The sequence below is a fragment of the Epinephelus lanceolatus genome, chromosome 19 (assembly GCF_041903045.1).
Source record: "Epinephelus lanceolatus isolate andai-2023 chromosome 19, ASM4190304v1, whole genome shotgun sequence".
NCBI classification, from domain to species: Eukaryota; Metazoa; Chordata; class Actinopteri; order Perciformes; family Serranidae; genus Epinephelus; species Epinephelus lanceolatus.
Genome location: NC_135752.1, coordinates 28,602,738 through 28,619,173, shown reverse-complemented (window position 1 = coordinate 28,619,173; position 16,436 = coordinate 28,602,738). Strand labels below are relative to the sequence as shown.

At 43.2% G+C, this 16,436-nt stretch overlaps 1 protein-coding gene across 1 annotated transcript in view; it reads left to right on the top strand.

Moving 5' to 3' along the window:
• Window positions 1–12,169: 12,169 nt before the first annotated feature.
• Window positions 12,170–16,436, top strand: part of LOC117269699 (ephrin-A5b-like) — a 96,550-nt gene continuing 92,283 nt past the window's right edge. The window contains exon 1 of the mRNA XM_033646931.2: window positions 12,170–13,074. Within this exon, the coding sequence (XP_033502822.1) occupies window positions 12,950–13,074 (125 nt within the window). The 5' untranslated portion in view covers window positions 12,170–12,949. The remainder of the gene's footprint in view (window positions 13,075–16,436) is intronic.

Below are 16,436 nucleotides of genomic sequence, written 5' to 3'. Positions count from 1 at the left end.
ACTCAGGCTGGTTAAAAGATCACTTGGCTTGACTAAAGGGAAACTAGGGGCACTCGTCAACAAGGGCTGACTAGAAACAACTTACAAGACAGGCATTTGGTTTAACAGGTGTTTTTTGACTGACTTAAAGTGGCACCTGGGCTGGCCACAGGGATACTTGGGATGGTTAGAGGACATCTGGGCTGTCTAGAAAAGGAAATTTGATTGAGCAAAAGGTAAACAGTGGGTCACTAAATTTAACCAGAGAGGAACTGGGGCATGTTGGTTGACCAGAGGGGCATTTGAGCCGACAACAAGTGCACTTGGAAGCACTTAAGTCAACCACATGAGGAGTTTGGTCAACCAGAGGGGCATGTTGGTCCACCTGCATGGCACTTGGGTCAACCAGACGGCCACTTGGGCTGACTAGAAAGGCAACTTGTTTGACCACAGGGGCATGTGGGCTACCTGGGGCACACCAGGCACTTTGGTTGACCACAGGAGCACTTAATTCAACCAGAGGGGCACTTTGAGGCATGTTAATTGACCAGAAGAACCAAGGATGCTGAGCTGCTGGAGATGGGTCTCTTATAGCGCAAGGCACAACTCAACCCAATTGCTAGATAAATGTTGGCATTATAAGTTTCTTTAAATTTTAACAATGCTGTGGTCAACCTGTGGTTATGTTTAGGCACCCAAAGCACTTGGTGATGGGAAAATATCATGTTTTGGCTGAAAATACCCAGTTTTGGTGGCACAAACACGGCTGAAAATGCCACAGACATCTTGCTAAAAACAAATAATTTTGGTGGCATGGTTGCCGGTGTAAATGCCGCAAATGTCTTTCTAAAAACCACACAGTTTTGGTGTCACATTTGCACCTGGAAATTTTGCCACGGCTCACTAAAAAACAGACAGCTATGGTGGCACAATCATTGCTGGCAATGCTGCTGACATCTAGCTAAAAAACAAATGGTTTGGGTGGCAAGATTGCAGCTTGAAATTCTGCTAATATCTAGCTATAAATAAGAGTTTTGGTGGCATAATTTCCACTGGAAATGTTGCCAATATTTTGCTAAAAAAACATCCAGTTTTGGTAACACAATCACTGCTGGAAATGCCTCTGATGTCTGGCTAAAAAACAGATCATTTCGGGTTTCACAATTGCCGCTGGAAATGCTGCTGATGTCTAACTAAAAAAACAGATGGTTTTGGTGTCACATAAGCTGCTGGAAATTTTGCCATAGCTTGCTAAAAAAACAGGCAACAGGCAACAGGCAGGTATTAGTGGCAAAATCACCACTCAAAATGCTGCTGATGTCTAGTTATAGAACAGATAGTTTTGGTGGCACAATTTCCGCTGCAAATTCTGCTAATATCTAGCTAAAAAAAAACATCCAGTTTTGGTAGCACAGTTACTGTTGGAAATGCCATTGATGTCTAGCTAAATAACAGACCATTTTGTTGGCACAATCACTGCTGGAAATGCCTCTGATGTCTGGCTCAAAAAACAGATGGTTTTGGTGTCACATAAGCAGCTGGAAATGTTGTCATGGCTTGCTAAAAAGTATTAGTGGCAAAATCACCACTCAAAATGCCGCTGATGTCTAGCTATAAAACAGACAGTTTTGGTGACACAATTGTCGCTGTAAATGCTGCTAATGTCTTGCTAAAATGACAGACCATTTTATTTGCACAATCGCTGCTGGAAATGCTGCTGATGTCTAGCTTAAAATCAGGCCATTTTAGTTTCACAGTCACCGCTGGATAAGCTGCTAATGTCTTACTAAAAATCAAACGCTTTTGTTGTTGGTCTCGAACAGTGGTCTGCAGCTTGGCAGCCATCTCGCCTTAGGTGTCACACCATCAACCATTCCTATTACCTCCTGGTGACAAAGTCAACTCATAAATGTAGTCAGAACACTACAACACTTAAGAAATGATGATATGATATGTACAGTATGAAACGTACAAATGTAATGTATCAGTGGTTTGCAGAAACATACAATGCCAACATTTTCTTCTGGTAACTGGGCTGTACAATTAGCTGCTGGAGACTGTGAGGAAAGGGTGGAGGCACACTATTGGCTAATGCCTCAGAGGGGGTGAAGAGCGTAAGTAAGGCACTTTGGGGGCACTTCAATCAACTATAGAGACACTATGGGGGACCAGGGGCGGCACTTTTGATCACACAGGGCACCGAAGGGGACTTTTGGTGTGACAATAAGGAAAAATGGGGCATGAAAATGTCCCATTATGACTGAGACGTAAACATTTATATAAAGGCTACACAAAAAGGGGCACCTCACCCCACCAAGACCCTCTGTACACGCCACTGGTATAAATGCACAAATCTGGTGAGCCCCTCCCCCAACCAACATAGCTCGCATTCCAGTGTCAGCAGCCCTCTGTTTGAATGACTTTAAGCAGGGCAGGCTCCATGGGTCACAGACATTACTTACCTACATGCAGGGAAACATCGCTATGAAAACACTGATGGAGAGAGGTTTTTCCTCCATAAAAACACACGAGGTGTGTGTGTGTGTGTGTGTGTGTGTGTGTGCGCGCCTGTGTGTGAGCCTACACCCGCTCTCAGGCTTTTGTGGGCAAGTGTGAGTTTGTGTATTTGTGTTTGCAGAGGTCATGTATACAAAAAGAGTTCAACCAGGTGCCACACACAGACCTACAAGTGCAGATTGGACAAGAATAACTCAGACCTCCCACGTCTTTCTGACTCCAAGTCAGTCTGTCATCGTGCATCTTCCTCACACCCCTCCTCTCTCAACCCCTATTTCACCTTAATTTGTACACGGCAGCCAAAATCTCTTATAAGACGCTGTTCCTCTTAACATCTTCATCCTGTATGCTGTGCACAGGGCCAGCTGGGAAGGTTCACACTGGAGTTTTAGACAGGGCGGTGAAGAAGGAGAGACGGAGGAATAAACCGCTCCCTTGGGGGAGAGATAAACATTTACTTTTCCATGAGGAGACGGCGATAGCATTACGAGCAAGAGGAAAACGAGGGAGAGAGAAAAGAGCTGAAAGTAAACGGAAGTCAAATGGACAGTGAGAGTAGAAGAGATAGATAGAAAGTGAAGCACATGACCCATAAATCTGTACTTAATGCACAATGTATTCCAACAATGGCCAACCTGCGGAGTTTTTTTGTTTAAAAAAAACTTTTCACAACTAACAGAGAGCATCTTGTAGAATATTAAGTCACCATAACCACTAGCAGGAATTAATCTGCAGTGCAGACAGGTTACCAGAACCCACTGTGGGCTTTGAGGAAGGAAGAATCGTTAAAAGCTTTAATTTGCTTTAAATTAAAAATTAAAAATAGCAGCCCAGTCTGATCTCCCACAGATTGCATTTGTAGGAAAATAATTGCAATGTTTGCATCTGATAAGCAGCAAAAACTCAGACCTATAGAAACTTAATCAGAGCAGTTGTGACCTTATTTCATCTTTGACTCTTGGGTAGGTAGGTACACATATGCACATTGTGGCTGTTACAGGCTGTTTTTATACACAGTTTGTATGTTTTCCTACAAAAAGGAACACATCAAAATCCGTATGTATCCGACATACCGTAAAACTTTTAATAACCCGCTATTATTTGCTTAAATCACTGAAATCAACAGGCCTTTCTTTGGGACAGGTCTTTAATTCCTGACACACAAATCTATCGCTCAGCAAAGATCAGGAAGTACAATCAAATTGTTTATTTAAACTAGTATGAATATTACTTGTTTTAGGCTTCAGATGATATATCGATTATAAATCATTCATTTGATCTAGCTCCGTCAGACAGCGCATCCAAGAGAGAGTCAGTTATGGCACCCGACACACCGACACAACCCCACCTTATCCTGTTAAAACAATCCTCACAACTTGGATTGATTTTTATGAAAAACCCTTTTGATTATTTTGATCTGAGCACCCTTACAGACTAAAGGAATATGATTAACTTACTGGTAGTCTGAGTGGGCGGAAGTTCGCTGCATAGATCAGCCTCTCATTGGGTGGAATGAGCCACCCGCTGAAGTCCCGCCCTACCACCTCCGGTTGCAGTTTTCAACACGTCCTTTACTAACTTTTGCGGTGTTTGATCTTGCGGGGATGTAGCCATTTTTCTGCCATGGTTCGCGTCCTGTAGGCGATATTTTTGTGGGCGTGTTACACCAAAACCTGTTTCCCTCTGGCAATATTTTTGCAAGCGCACTGTTGCTGTGGCACCGCCCAGAACGATTGTGATTGGTTGAAAGAAATACAAGCAGCCGGGGCGTTTTTTTCTCCAATCTTAAAGTGAGAGTCGGCGCAGCCAGACCTTTCTTTTCTTGAGAAAGGTCTGGTGAGCGACACTAACTTACTGGGTAATTGAGGAATGGACACATTATGAGGTAGCCAACAACCTGGTTGTATACACCTGAAGAACTTCTGTTAAAAAAACCCTGAACTGCTTGGCAACCAGACCAGGCCTTTATGTGTCAAAATGTGTAGAAACTGGGCTTTACCGCGCCCTGCATGTCATTAGATGTAGGCTACTAAAACAGTATGGTAAACATGTCTTGTCTCATGCTTCGAGTTTAGTGGGATATTGCAGCTTCCAAATAAGTTCACACAGACGCCATAACGGAAGATATGATGAACTCACTGTCTTTGGTTTAGCTTCACTGACTGTTTGATGACTCAGGGTGCTTCACTTGGTTTTAGAGTTGACTGATTTGCAGGATGTATGGAGAGTTGCAAGATGACGCTATGAACTGATTGTCTTGACTGTTGCGCTTGAAAAATTGAAAACAAAACTCCGGAAACAAACAGGCCTTTACAAAAACAAAGTTCAAATCAATGGGGTATTAAATGACTTCATCAAACAATAAAAACTAAGATTAACCAAAAACACAGCAGTTAAAGACTGTAACCCTGTGGTGTCCTCCACACTCCACCCTCACTTCAGCACACCTGCTTTTAATTAAAGGTTCCTGAGATGCCAGGTCAGGTGGTGCATTACGGTGACTCAAAAAATAACAGGAAACTAGGCCTGGCAAGAAATGGCTCTATTTTTGCATCTGATTTAAATTTAGTTGTATTCTTTTGGCAAAAATATGGATTTAGTTAAATTTGTTTCATTTCATTTTTCGTAGTATTAGCCAACAAAAATCAAATGCCGATTTTGCCATCTTTGTTGTGCGCAGTTAACATGGTTGACACAATGCTGTTGTCGGCTATCTCAAGGTTATTCCCCTGTCAAACAGGCCTATGTATTCCTACAGTTAATAGTAGTCAGTATTAAATATTCTGTGAGGCTGGTTCAATAACGCTAATGTCATAAAATCCAAAAATTATGTCAAAAGGTTGATGAATAAACCAAAAATCTGACATTAACACAGGATTTTGAATTCTGAGAAAAATATGTAAGGTTAAAGTAACAAAAAGCAGCTTCTGCACACTGATAAATGTATTGAATAAGTTAGTTTGGGGTCAGTTATTTCACATATGAAGTGACAAGAAGCCCTCATACAGTGTTTATGTACAGTACATCCAACAACCAATCTGAGGGACCAATAAAAACCATTAAAAAGACCCCAAAAACATATGAAACAAACTCCTGCAGGGACACTGGGGAAATATTTTAAGGCCCATTCAGGTCCCTGCTCCTTTGCAAACTTTTATTGGCAAAAATAATCTTAAGGTACGCAATACACTCTTAGTCTTCTGAGAAATACCTTTGGATGTATTGCATTTTCAATCATGCTCCGTATTGACTTAATGTAGGTCTTCATACAAACGTGATAAAAGCTCTGTGGTAAAATCTTGACAAAACTCAACAAAATATAAACAGCTCCAGTGATCACAGCAGATATTTAACTTGTGTTTAGAAAAAGAAACAATTTATTTACTCCTCAGCACAAGATAGGAATATTGAAATGGATTTTTCTTTGCAGAGCCGAACGTGATTGCAGTGTGTTTACCAGCTGCTAATGGAAGAGGACTGAGGGGCTGTAATGCCTGTGTCACAACATAAACACTCAGTGGCACTTTGATGGTGCTTGTTTATTACAGATTGCATTCATAAACAACAGAGTAAAAAAAAAAAAAAAATCAGAACAATCTGCAGCTATTGTCGCCTCGTCGCTGCCCTTACTCCGCTCGCCACAGAGCATGTGTGTGATTCAGAGTCCTGTGGGGACAAACAGTGTGTGATATATACTTCATATAGGGATTTCACTCCTCCATGTACGTGACAGTGGAATCATAAGGCCATGAGAAACATTAGGATGCAGCACAGTGCTGGCAGCCCCACTGACCCTAATTTATAATGACTCCATTGTCTTGGGGAACACAGACGTATATCAGGCGTAAATGAAGTAGGACAGGCACTTTAGCTGGGGAGATGAGGTGATTATAGCTCATGGATTAGTCTGCCTGGGTGAGGTGGATGATCAGCCTGACGTGCACGCACACACACACACTCAAGCTCTCATGCACACGCGCAAAACTCTCAGACCTGCGGGTCTGTGCATACACATCCACGAATTTACAGGACACACAAGTGCATGCACGAACGCGCGCACGTCCTCCCCACGCCACCCAAACAAACACAGTGTGAAGTGGATTTACTGTAAACAAAGCCCACAGGAAGATGATCGTGCTGCTGGCGAGTTTGGGTTCAGCTCACTCACCAGTGACTTGATAAATAGTGGCATGCAGCAGGTGCATGTCGCTGTGGTTTACATGTTGTTTTAGGCGGGTTCAGGCATGGACAGGTGTACAGAGAGGGGATTCAGACAGAGAGAATCCAGGCTTATCTCAGTAGGTCAGGCTTATTTTCAGGAAACTATCTTCATAAAGGAGGTTGAAATAAGTTACATTGGAAAATCATGCCTCCAGATGCGCCTGGTCCGAGTTAGGTTAGTTTTCAGGCCTCACCTAAAACTGTGTCCAGTCTGTCAGACTGAAACACAGTGTTTTCTCTAAAGTTCCTCCCTGATGGCTCCTCTCCCTCCTCCTGCTGCTGCTGCTGCTGCTGCTGCTCTGTGAATGTGAGTCAGTTTGTCAAGTTTATCACATTTTGACATGAGCTGGACTTGTTGCACAACTCAGATCTGAGGTTAGTTCTTTTTCAGACTTAAGTATCAACACAGTATTTCAGTCAAATACTGGGAGCCCAATTATCCACAGAGGTCTCCTCCTCTCCAAAACAAATGGACCCAGTGATTTACACCAATAGAAACACTGAATAAAGCTGTTTCATGTTACAAATCTGTGTTTCTCTGACACTGTTTGGTATGTCAGAGATGGGCCACAAGCCCAGCACCTGTTAATGTGTGCACACACCTTTTTCTCTGATAACTTAAGATCCAGACGTTCATGAGGTTTTTACTGGAAGCCGAATTATCTGCAGAGGTCTCCTCCTCTCCAACACAAACAGAGCTGATGATATAAACCAGTAAAACCAGAGAACAAAGCAGTTTCCCACTAAAAAAAAATAGTGCTTTCCCGCTTTTTCTTTTTGTCTCACAAGGGCTTCTTAGAACAGACATTGTTGCGAAAACACGGAAAAATGCGGAAAACGCAAAAATGTGAATGGCCCTATTTAGAGTCAGTGCTCAGTTTGTCCACTCTGGGCTACTGTAGAACCATGGCGATGCAACATGGCAGTCTCCATAGATGAAGACCCGCTCCCTGTGTAGATATAAATTGCTCATTCTAAAGCCGCACGTTATGTGACGCACGTCAAGCACACACTGGACGCTTCACACTGCAGCTCGTCAGCAGACAACCATGCAAATCGATTACTACTTTTGCTGAAATAGCTGTACTTCCTCCGCCTCTGCATCAGCTTAAAATCATATGAGCCTGTAAATAAACTTCATTTCTCACCTGAAGAGCCGATCTGCAGAGCTATGACTCGCCAGGAAATGTCTTTTTGGCCATCGTCTTATATCTTATATCATCTAATGACGGGATTGTTGGTCGTTTAGCTCGGGATATTTATTGACCTCAAAAGCGAGTCTCTCCTCATCCATTGTTTGCCACACACAAAACAGAGCAACAGCTACAGAGTTCTCTTTATGCATCAATGGGGAGGAGAGGAGTCGAGCTGCCATAGGAGCGGAAGAAAAGAGCTGCTACGGGAGCTTGTATCTACCAGCAGAGAGCGAGTGGAGAGAATGCATTTAATTCCAGAGGCGGTGAGGCTGGAAATAGGACAGTGGTGTAAAGTGCCGCTGGGCAGCACGTCCAGGGCGTCTTGCGGCCGCCAGTGTGGTGTTATACATTGAAAATCATGGAGGTGTATTTTTTGATGCGTGATGTTTGCCACCGGTGTGTTCTGGCCTTAAAGTAATGAAAACATAAGTCTTATTTTCAGGTGATTAAACACTAAAGAAAACATACTTATTATATTATATTCCATTTCTGCCAGTATATCCCTTTAAATCCTACACACTGGACCTTTAAATACACTGAAATTAAATATTACAGCTAATATAAAACTGACCCACGGCTGTAGGTTCCTAGTGAGCCGCATTTTCACCATGTGTTCTCCAAACAGACACCCTGACATCAGTTTATTAAAAACATAAAAGGGGCAATCTGGAGATATTTAAAGCATCACATGAAGGCTGTTATGTCACCATATGACGGAGGACTTGTTTCATTTTCTTATGAGACGCCAAAGCTGTTCAATGTCATAAAAAGTTGACTCTTGCAGTTTTTGCTTTGATATATTACCTTTTACATGATATGTTTAACGTGTGCCGCTCTGTGGCCGTGAACATCACAGTTTTGTCTTAACATGCCAGTTTTGTTCCCTGTAAACTGATGTGATCAGTGCTTGTTGTCTCAAGTTGTTTCAAAGTCAGGAATAAACCATCAGCTCTCATTAGACCTTGTGAATCACTGTTTTCATATCAACAATGACTCAGACAAACCCAATGGGGAATACCTGCCCAGCAACAAACTGCAGACAGACAGTTATCTCACAGCTGAACATGCAACAGGAGCGCTTGGATACAAAGTCATACATGACGATACGATGCACATTTTAACTATGAAGGTCCTTGTTGGATACAAACCAGCTCTGAGGCAGGAGTGTGAACCGCTTAGCCTCAGGGCCACTCAGTCACAGGCAATAAAACATGTGATGTGATATATATAAAGCATTTGATGTAATATCTGCCCAGTGCCCTTTCTATTTCACTTCATTTTGCAGGTGATCACCCCAGAGCTTGTGTCCTGGTAAAATAAAAAACCTCATCATTTGAAAAAGTATCTCCACCCATCCACTTAAGTGTAGCTTCTACAGCAGCTATTTCATTTGGTGCTCTGAGAAACCCAATAGCTTTGAAATACACACTGTGGCATCAGGGGCTAAACAGACGGGGAGGAACTCTGAACCAGGCGAGATGGAGTTCAACGAGCCTGTTCAGGTGGAATAAATCAGGCTGTTTGTGAACAGAAGCCGCAGTTTGAGCAGCGGCGGTGACTGTTCAGTGTCTGTAAAGTTTACAATCCTCCTGTTGAGCCCAGCGGCCCTCAGAGAAGCTCCCTCAGTGGTACTGTTGTTATGAGGAGGATTAGTTCAGCTACCAGACTGAAGTCTGTCTGTATCTGCACTGACTCACTAATGGACATTCTCCGCTGGTGAAGTTTATGTAGTCTAAATACTTGAAAAAAAGTCCATCCAAACAGAGAAATAGTTCAAATGTTCTCATCTTTAATGTGCAGCCTACTGAATTATTGCACCAAAAAAAAAACAAAAAAACACCCTGTGCATCCTGACAGCTCATGATGATTTTCCCATGACCACCACTACGTGGCGCACTGAGTCATGCGCCCAAACCACTGCACACTCACTGCAAGTCTACAGCCCTGCAACCTGAAGGAGGCACAGTTTAAAAAATGTCTGTGAGACAAATGTGTGGCCAATAAAAAATGCTTCAAAAATATGCAGATGAAATGAAAGCAATTTTTCTTTTGTGCTGACAATGACACATGTGGTTAGTGCGGTCACACAGGGCAGAATGGAAATTTTGTTTTTTCCCCGAAACAAGTGAAAACTCTGCCAGCTGAGATACTTTCACTGGTTTGGAGCCAACGCTGCCAGTTAAAGAACTGTCATGAAACCAGTTGCGGCCTTTCTTGTGGCCAGACGGAGCACTGTCTGAGCTCTGCATTCACTGACAACATCATCAGTGTCAGTAAATTCATAAAGAAGGATTTAATTTGGAGTGAAAACAGATGAAGTTTGGTTTTGGCGCATTTGAATAAAATCAGCTTTATGGGATTTTAACTGGACAATGTGAGAAAGTGAAACTGACAAATTGAGAAGTGAAGTGAAAATAAAGTTTATCCGGTCAGAGCAGCTTGGTGAGCAGCGTGTTTATGAAATGATCTGGGGTCTGTCTGCCCCGCCGGCCTGGGAAGCACAGATACCCCCCAGGAGGAGGAGGGAGCTTGTTTTTATAAACGAAACGCCCGTCATTCAAAATCCCAAGCCAATGAGACTGTGCGAAACTGTTGCCTACACTGCAAAAAATATCTGCAGCAACAAACAGCATGTGCATCAAGGCCATATCTATGGAGTCAACACTGGGGACCCACCACCCCTCCCTCCTGAGACACGAACTTTTGTTTGGTTTGCATTTTTAATTTCTCAACCTGAAAGTATAGAAAAAAAGACATTGTCAACAATAATAAATTAAATCTTAAATTGCCCCCTGGGGACAAATAAAGTTTTTTGAATTGAATTGAATAAGGTCCCAAATGTCCTTCAACAAGCTGATGATAAATTCCTTATGTCTTCAAACAAGTACTTTCTAATTAACAGCGGCTTAACTTGTCAAATTTGAAGGGCGTATCAAACTACGCACGTTATTAATCATAAATAAACAAGTTTCAACCATCAAATTTGATCTGGTTTTGGACCTAGTCCACGTTTATATCCTCCTGAGACAAAATGTCCTCATGGGACATCACATTTTGGATTTACTTGACCTTATACTTCATTCCACTCAATTTACACCTGTTGTCCTCGTTCATGGACACTTTGTTGTGCCATCTAGTGGTAGTAAGAGCACAATACACTAATCCATGTAAAAACAAGATGGCAGCCATCTCTGTCAAGTCAGTCTGCAGCCGATCCCGACACAAAAGTGGACAAGGTCCAAAACCTGATCACATTTTATGGTTGAAACTTGTTTATTTATGATTAATAATGTTTGCTGTTTGTAATTTGATATCCTTCTTAGAACCTGTGTCCTCATATGAGGACATCACATTTTGGGTTTACTGGATCTAATCTTGTCCTTGTTCGTCGACACTTTCTTGTGCCATCTAGTGGTAGTAAGAGCACAATACACTAATCCATGTAAAAACAAGATGGCAGCCATCTCTGCTAAGTCAGTTTGCAGCCTAGAGCTGCATTTTCCTGACCAAAACCGGACAGACTCCGACAGACTTTCTGATTTTTAAGTCTGGACTTGACCCAAGTCTGATTTCTCTGCACGGTTTGTCGCCAGTTTTAAACTTTCCCAATGGCAAGTATTGTCTAGCATCCTCCATTTTCATTAGTTCAGTCTGAATATTTACGCCTCGTTGTCATGTAAGTAACAAATTCCAGCACTTGAACAGGACATACCACAACACAGCAGCATGTCAAGTGTGCTGAACCCGAACCAAACCCGAGCAAAATTTCTAATTTGTTATCCGAACCCGTTCTGATGTGGCTCGTGTTGGATATCCACACTCTACTGCAGCTGAACCCAACATAATAATTATTATTTAGTGCTATACAACATAGTTTGTTTATGATTACATAGTGATTATTTAGGACGCTGGTGCATGGTCGCTTGTTGTAGCGTAGCAATTTCTTTTTAGATTTATACTTAAAACGCCTCTTTCCAGGTGAATTTATCTGCTCTGACAAGATTTTCTGCCACCTGTGAGCTGAGCTGATTCATGCATATGTACGACACTTTATTCAATATGACCCAACTGCGAAGACGAGCATTTTTTACAGTGTGCCCCGGCTGGCACAGTAGGAGGGAGGAAGGGAGAGAGAGAGAGAGAGAGAGAGAGAGAGAGAGAGAGAGAGAGAGAGAGAGAGGGGGGGGGGGGGGGGGGGTTTAGCAGGAGGGGGGGTTGGTCCGGGAGAGCATGGCCGCAGGAGCCAGAGCGCTGCAGACTTGCTTTGGTTCCTCCACATTGATAACACCGCTTTCTCGTGCGCTCTCGGTGATGTGGCGGAGCAGCTCGTCAGGGGACGTTTAACCCGGAGAGTGTGCGCGTTTACGCAGAGGTTTGATTTACTGCGTGTGTTGCTTTGCTGTTGTTGCTCGGCAGGGCAGCTGCGGGTTCAGCCGGAGCTGGAGCTGCTGATTTCTTCTTTCTTGGCTTCTTGGTTGATTCGCAGCGAACAAGGAGGAGAGATCCGGAGCTGCTGGAGAGACTGACGGCACAAGGACTGCGCTTCTCTTCTCTTTCTCTTTATATTGTGGAACATTCATCCTCTGGTTTTTCTTTTTTTTTTTATCCACTGCGTACCTTGTCTTCTCTTCTCTGTGGGAAATTCAAGACGAGTTGGAGAAACTGTTCGCTGCGCTGCGCGGAGTTGAGTCGGAGGAAGATTGTTCAGGCAGAAATATTGTGGATTTCCAGCGTCTCTTTACGACTTTAAGTAGAACTGGTTTTCATTAAAGCGAAGGGAGAGTGAGTGTTTGGTGCAAAGTAATTGATCGGACTGTCAAAACGCAGACTGAACGAGAAACAGCTGTTTTACAACAACAGATAAATATTGCTTTAGATGTGTTGTAAACACGGAGGACACATCGAGGCTGCATCTGTGAGGGAATAAAAAGCGCAAAGTGGACTCTCCTCACAACATCTCACCACCAGAATCCTTAAAACCTGAACCAGAGGAGGGACTGTAATCCATTTATCTTCACCGGAGTTCCAGAGCAAATATGCCGCAGGTGGAAATGATCCTCTTCCTCATCCTCATCATTGTGATGTGTGTGTACGGCCAGGACCCGGCTTCTAAGGTGGTGTCCGACCGCTACGCCGTCTACTGGAACCGGACCAACCCCAAGTAAGTAACCCGCCTGCCGGCCCGCTTTCCCCACAGGGACGCACGGGCACACATGGGCTCCCTCCGCCCGCAGGAGGCGGCGGACTTCACCCTTGACGCTGCCCGGTTGAAGCTGCTCTCCAACCGCTTAACAGTAGTTTAACTGTGCTGTGTGTACACTCTGAGCTCCATTTATCACAAATAATCCATTTGGAGAAGCGAAAAAAACCCTAATTTTATATATTTTATATTTTAAAACTAACCGGTTTGTAGATTAATTCGTAACCATGCATATGGAGCTATAACATTTGCTTTGTATTACCACCATTATGAACTCTTCTGCACACACAAGGTTGAATTCAAGGTTCAACTGCTGTTTGTAAGCGCCACACGACTACAACCTTTATTTGTTGCCTCCGCTGATGGACTGCTGAGATGATTCTAGTTTAATATTCCTCCATATCTGAATCATCTTTGTAATCAACTCTGCACACCGAGAATCATAAATCAAACCTGACAGAGGAACATGGCATTTTCACACAGGCTGTCCGCTATTACGCACCATTACGCGCAATTACGCATTTATGCTCAGTGTTTGCTGCACGTTCAGGTCGAAAATGAAATATATGAGGAGCGTTTTCAAGCGCCGGCAGAAACGCATTCAGCTGAACTGCGCCGCTGCGTTGCAATAATGCTGAGTGGCTTCCAGTCTGCTGCCATCGATTAGGATTGACAGAATTGTTCTTGTGTGCCAAGTGGAGACTCATCCTGAGACTTTGGAGAGATTTTTCTCAGTTGTGAGTTTATTGTGCTATCGCTGCTCTACTTAGAAAGTCCTGATGAAGTGTATTTTGTTGTGTTTTTGCAGTTAAAAACTAAAATTTTCCCCCCAAGAGTCTTTTTATATGAACCCAGTTCTACTAGTTGAAATACTAAAGTGACATTTCTCTTCCTAAACTCCCTCCTGAGTGTGTCAGGCCACCATCCTTGGTGACTCAGTGCCTCACTCTTGGCACTTGAGCACATAGTGATATAATGAGTGTGTGTGACTTTGTTTCAGTTGGACAGGAATACTTTCACCGCGCTCTGGTATTAGCTGGCTACAGTTTCGGCATGAGTCAAGAAAAAGAGAAAAGAAATTTATATCAGCATTTGCTCAGGGACGAGAAACTTGTCTGTTGGGCTTCAGAGGAGTTGAACTGACAGGATGTTATTGATACAAATGCAAATGAGATGGTGGTGACATCAAAGGCTGATGGAGTTCCTGCTCCTCTAACAGACAGATACATATCTGAGTCTGTTAACAGCTTTCTGTCCCACTCACAGGCTGCAGGTTCTTCTGTTTTTTTTCCCTCTTGGCATTCAAGCAGTTCCCAGTTCCCAAGTCTGGTTTCTTGGTTGCCATGCTCCCCCATCCAAGTGTCCCTCCCTCCGCCTCCTCTGCCCCCCTCCTGGCCCACGCTGGGGCAGACAATAAGGGGGTACACAGGGGTATTTCAGCTGCGGCCAAGGCACAGCGTGGTGCTTGGTCTTGTGAGAGATCCACACATGCTGAGGTCACACACATGGTAGTAACCAGGCGAGTTGCGGGTTAAGCAGCACAGAGGGGACCGTTGTCAGGGTCAAAACCGGGGCAGTACCGCCGGCCATGGGGCCCGTTGACGGCCCCGGCACGGCACCCCGCCTGGGCTTTGTCTCCCCAGAATGGAGGCTAAATAAATGAGTAACTCTAAATGACTGTCTCCTTTTCTCATTCATGACTTTAATCTAAACCTGACCCCGGCTGTATAATATAAGAGAGGGCCGTGCTCAAAGCCTGGGGGCCTCCTGACCTGCAGCAGAACCTAACAGTATTCCATGCAAGCTCTCGGGCCCCGGATCCCTGCTGTTTAATGTAACCATACTCAGTATTGGAGCCCTGGGAACCTGCTGCGGTACAGTCCCAACTTCCAGATGAGCTTTCTTACCCCCCTCTTCTGTCTTCTCTGCTGCATATTTGACCAAAGTGGGGAAAAATGGCATCCGGAGCAGCAGTCCATACTCAGCCATTCATGAAATCCCCTACAGGAGCTCTGGAATTGAAATGGGAAGTGAGTCGTGAAAAATGGAAATGTGATGACATTTTCATGTTTTTCTATTGTTTCAAAAGGGGCTGAAGGGAACCTTTTTTTTGTAATTTTGATAAACATGCGTCCATGTTTGCTGTGCTTTCATCTCGGGGAAACATCTTCCTGCGCTGCTGATGCTTGTTGCTGATTAGGCTCAGATGAGCAGGACTCTGAGCGGTGGAGGAGGAGGGATTTACAGCCCTGAGGATGGCTCAGCTTCGCCTGGAGTTTGAAAAGCTTCCACGGTGACAGCGAGTAGCTGGGCTTGTATAAGCTACTTAATGAAATTAAATGAAACTCCAGTATTGGGGAGCCTTGTTAGAAAGAAACTGCTGAGACACAATTGATGTAATGACTCTTAGTTGTTTTTTCGATGCCAGATCCCCCCAAAAAGAACCATAAGGGCTTCAGATAATTGTGCCATTTTGGTTTTCATCAGTCAAATGTAATTCACTCTGTGCGGAGTCTGCAGTGCAACATTCTGCACTGTTCGGTCTACTCACAGTCAGTCCATTAGTCTAAGTGTGCACATAGTTGCTATGCAGGTTTGCTAAGTCTATGAATGCTCCTGATTTAGATGTAATCCTAAAAAATGTGCAAAGAGTACGTTGCAAAAACACTGCTGTGACTCCTTTTAGCCGCATACCCAGAATGGTTTCAGATATTGTCCTGAGGAGTGATGTGCAGCGGCCACACTACAAGGTATGAATCTCAAAGCACTTGGTACCACTTTCTAATGAGGCGTTCTTTATGAAAGTTGTTGCAAATGGATTCATTAATGTTTATAAATGATTTATTCATGTGTATTGATCAGTAAGAAGCCATTTGTCATATAAATTTATGTGCAACAAAGCAGACCCCCTCCAAAGGTCCGTTCCACCTCCCATCTACTGCTGCTCTAAAAACAATATATAAACTACTTATTGACATTTACAACTGCAGATTTGATATATCATTGTAGTCAAATGATCCTTTTTAAATGACTTACGGGTGTTATAACTACACATCTGATGGCTTATTGGAAAGTGAGAAACTTATTGATAAGTGGAAATGTTAATATTTAACTGAATATTGTGCAATTATGAAGAGTAACGTGTAACTGCTGATATATTGACGAGGATAAGTTGTAACAAATATAATGATTAATTGATTAGTTGTCAACTATTAAATTAATCTACAACTATTTTGATAACCGATTGATCGGTTTGAGCAATTTTTTAAGAAAAATGTCAAAATTTTCCATTTTCAGTTTCTTAAATTTGAATATTTTCTGGT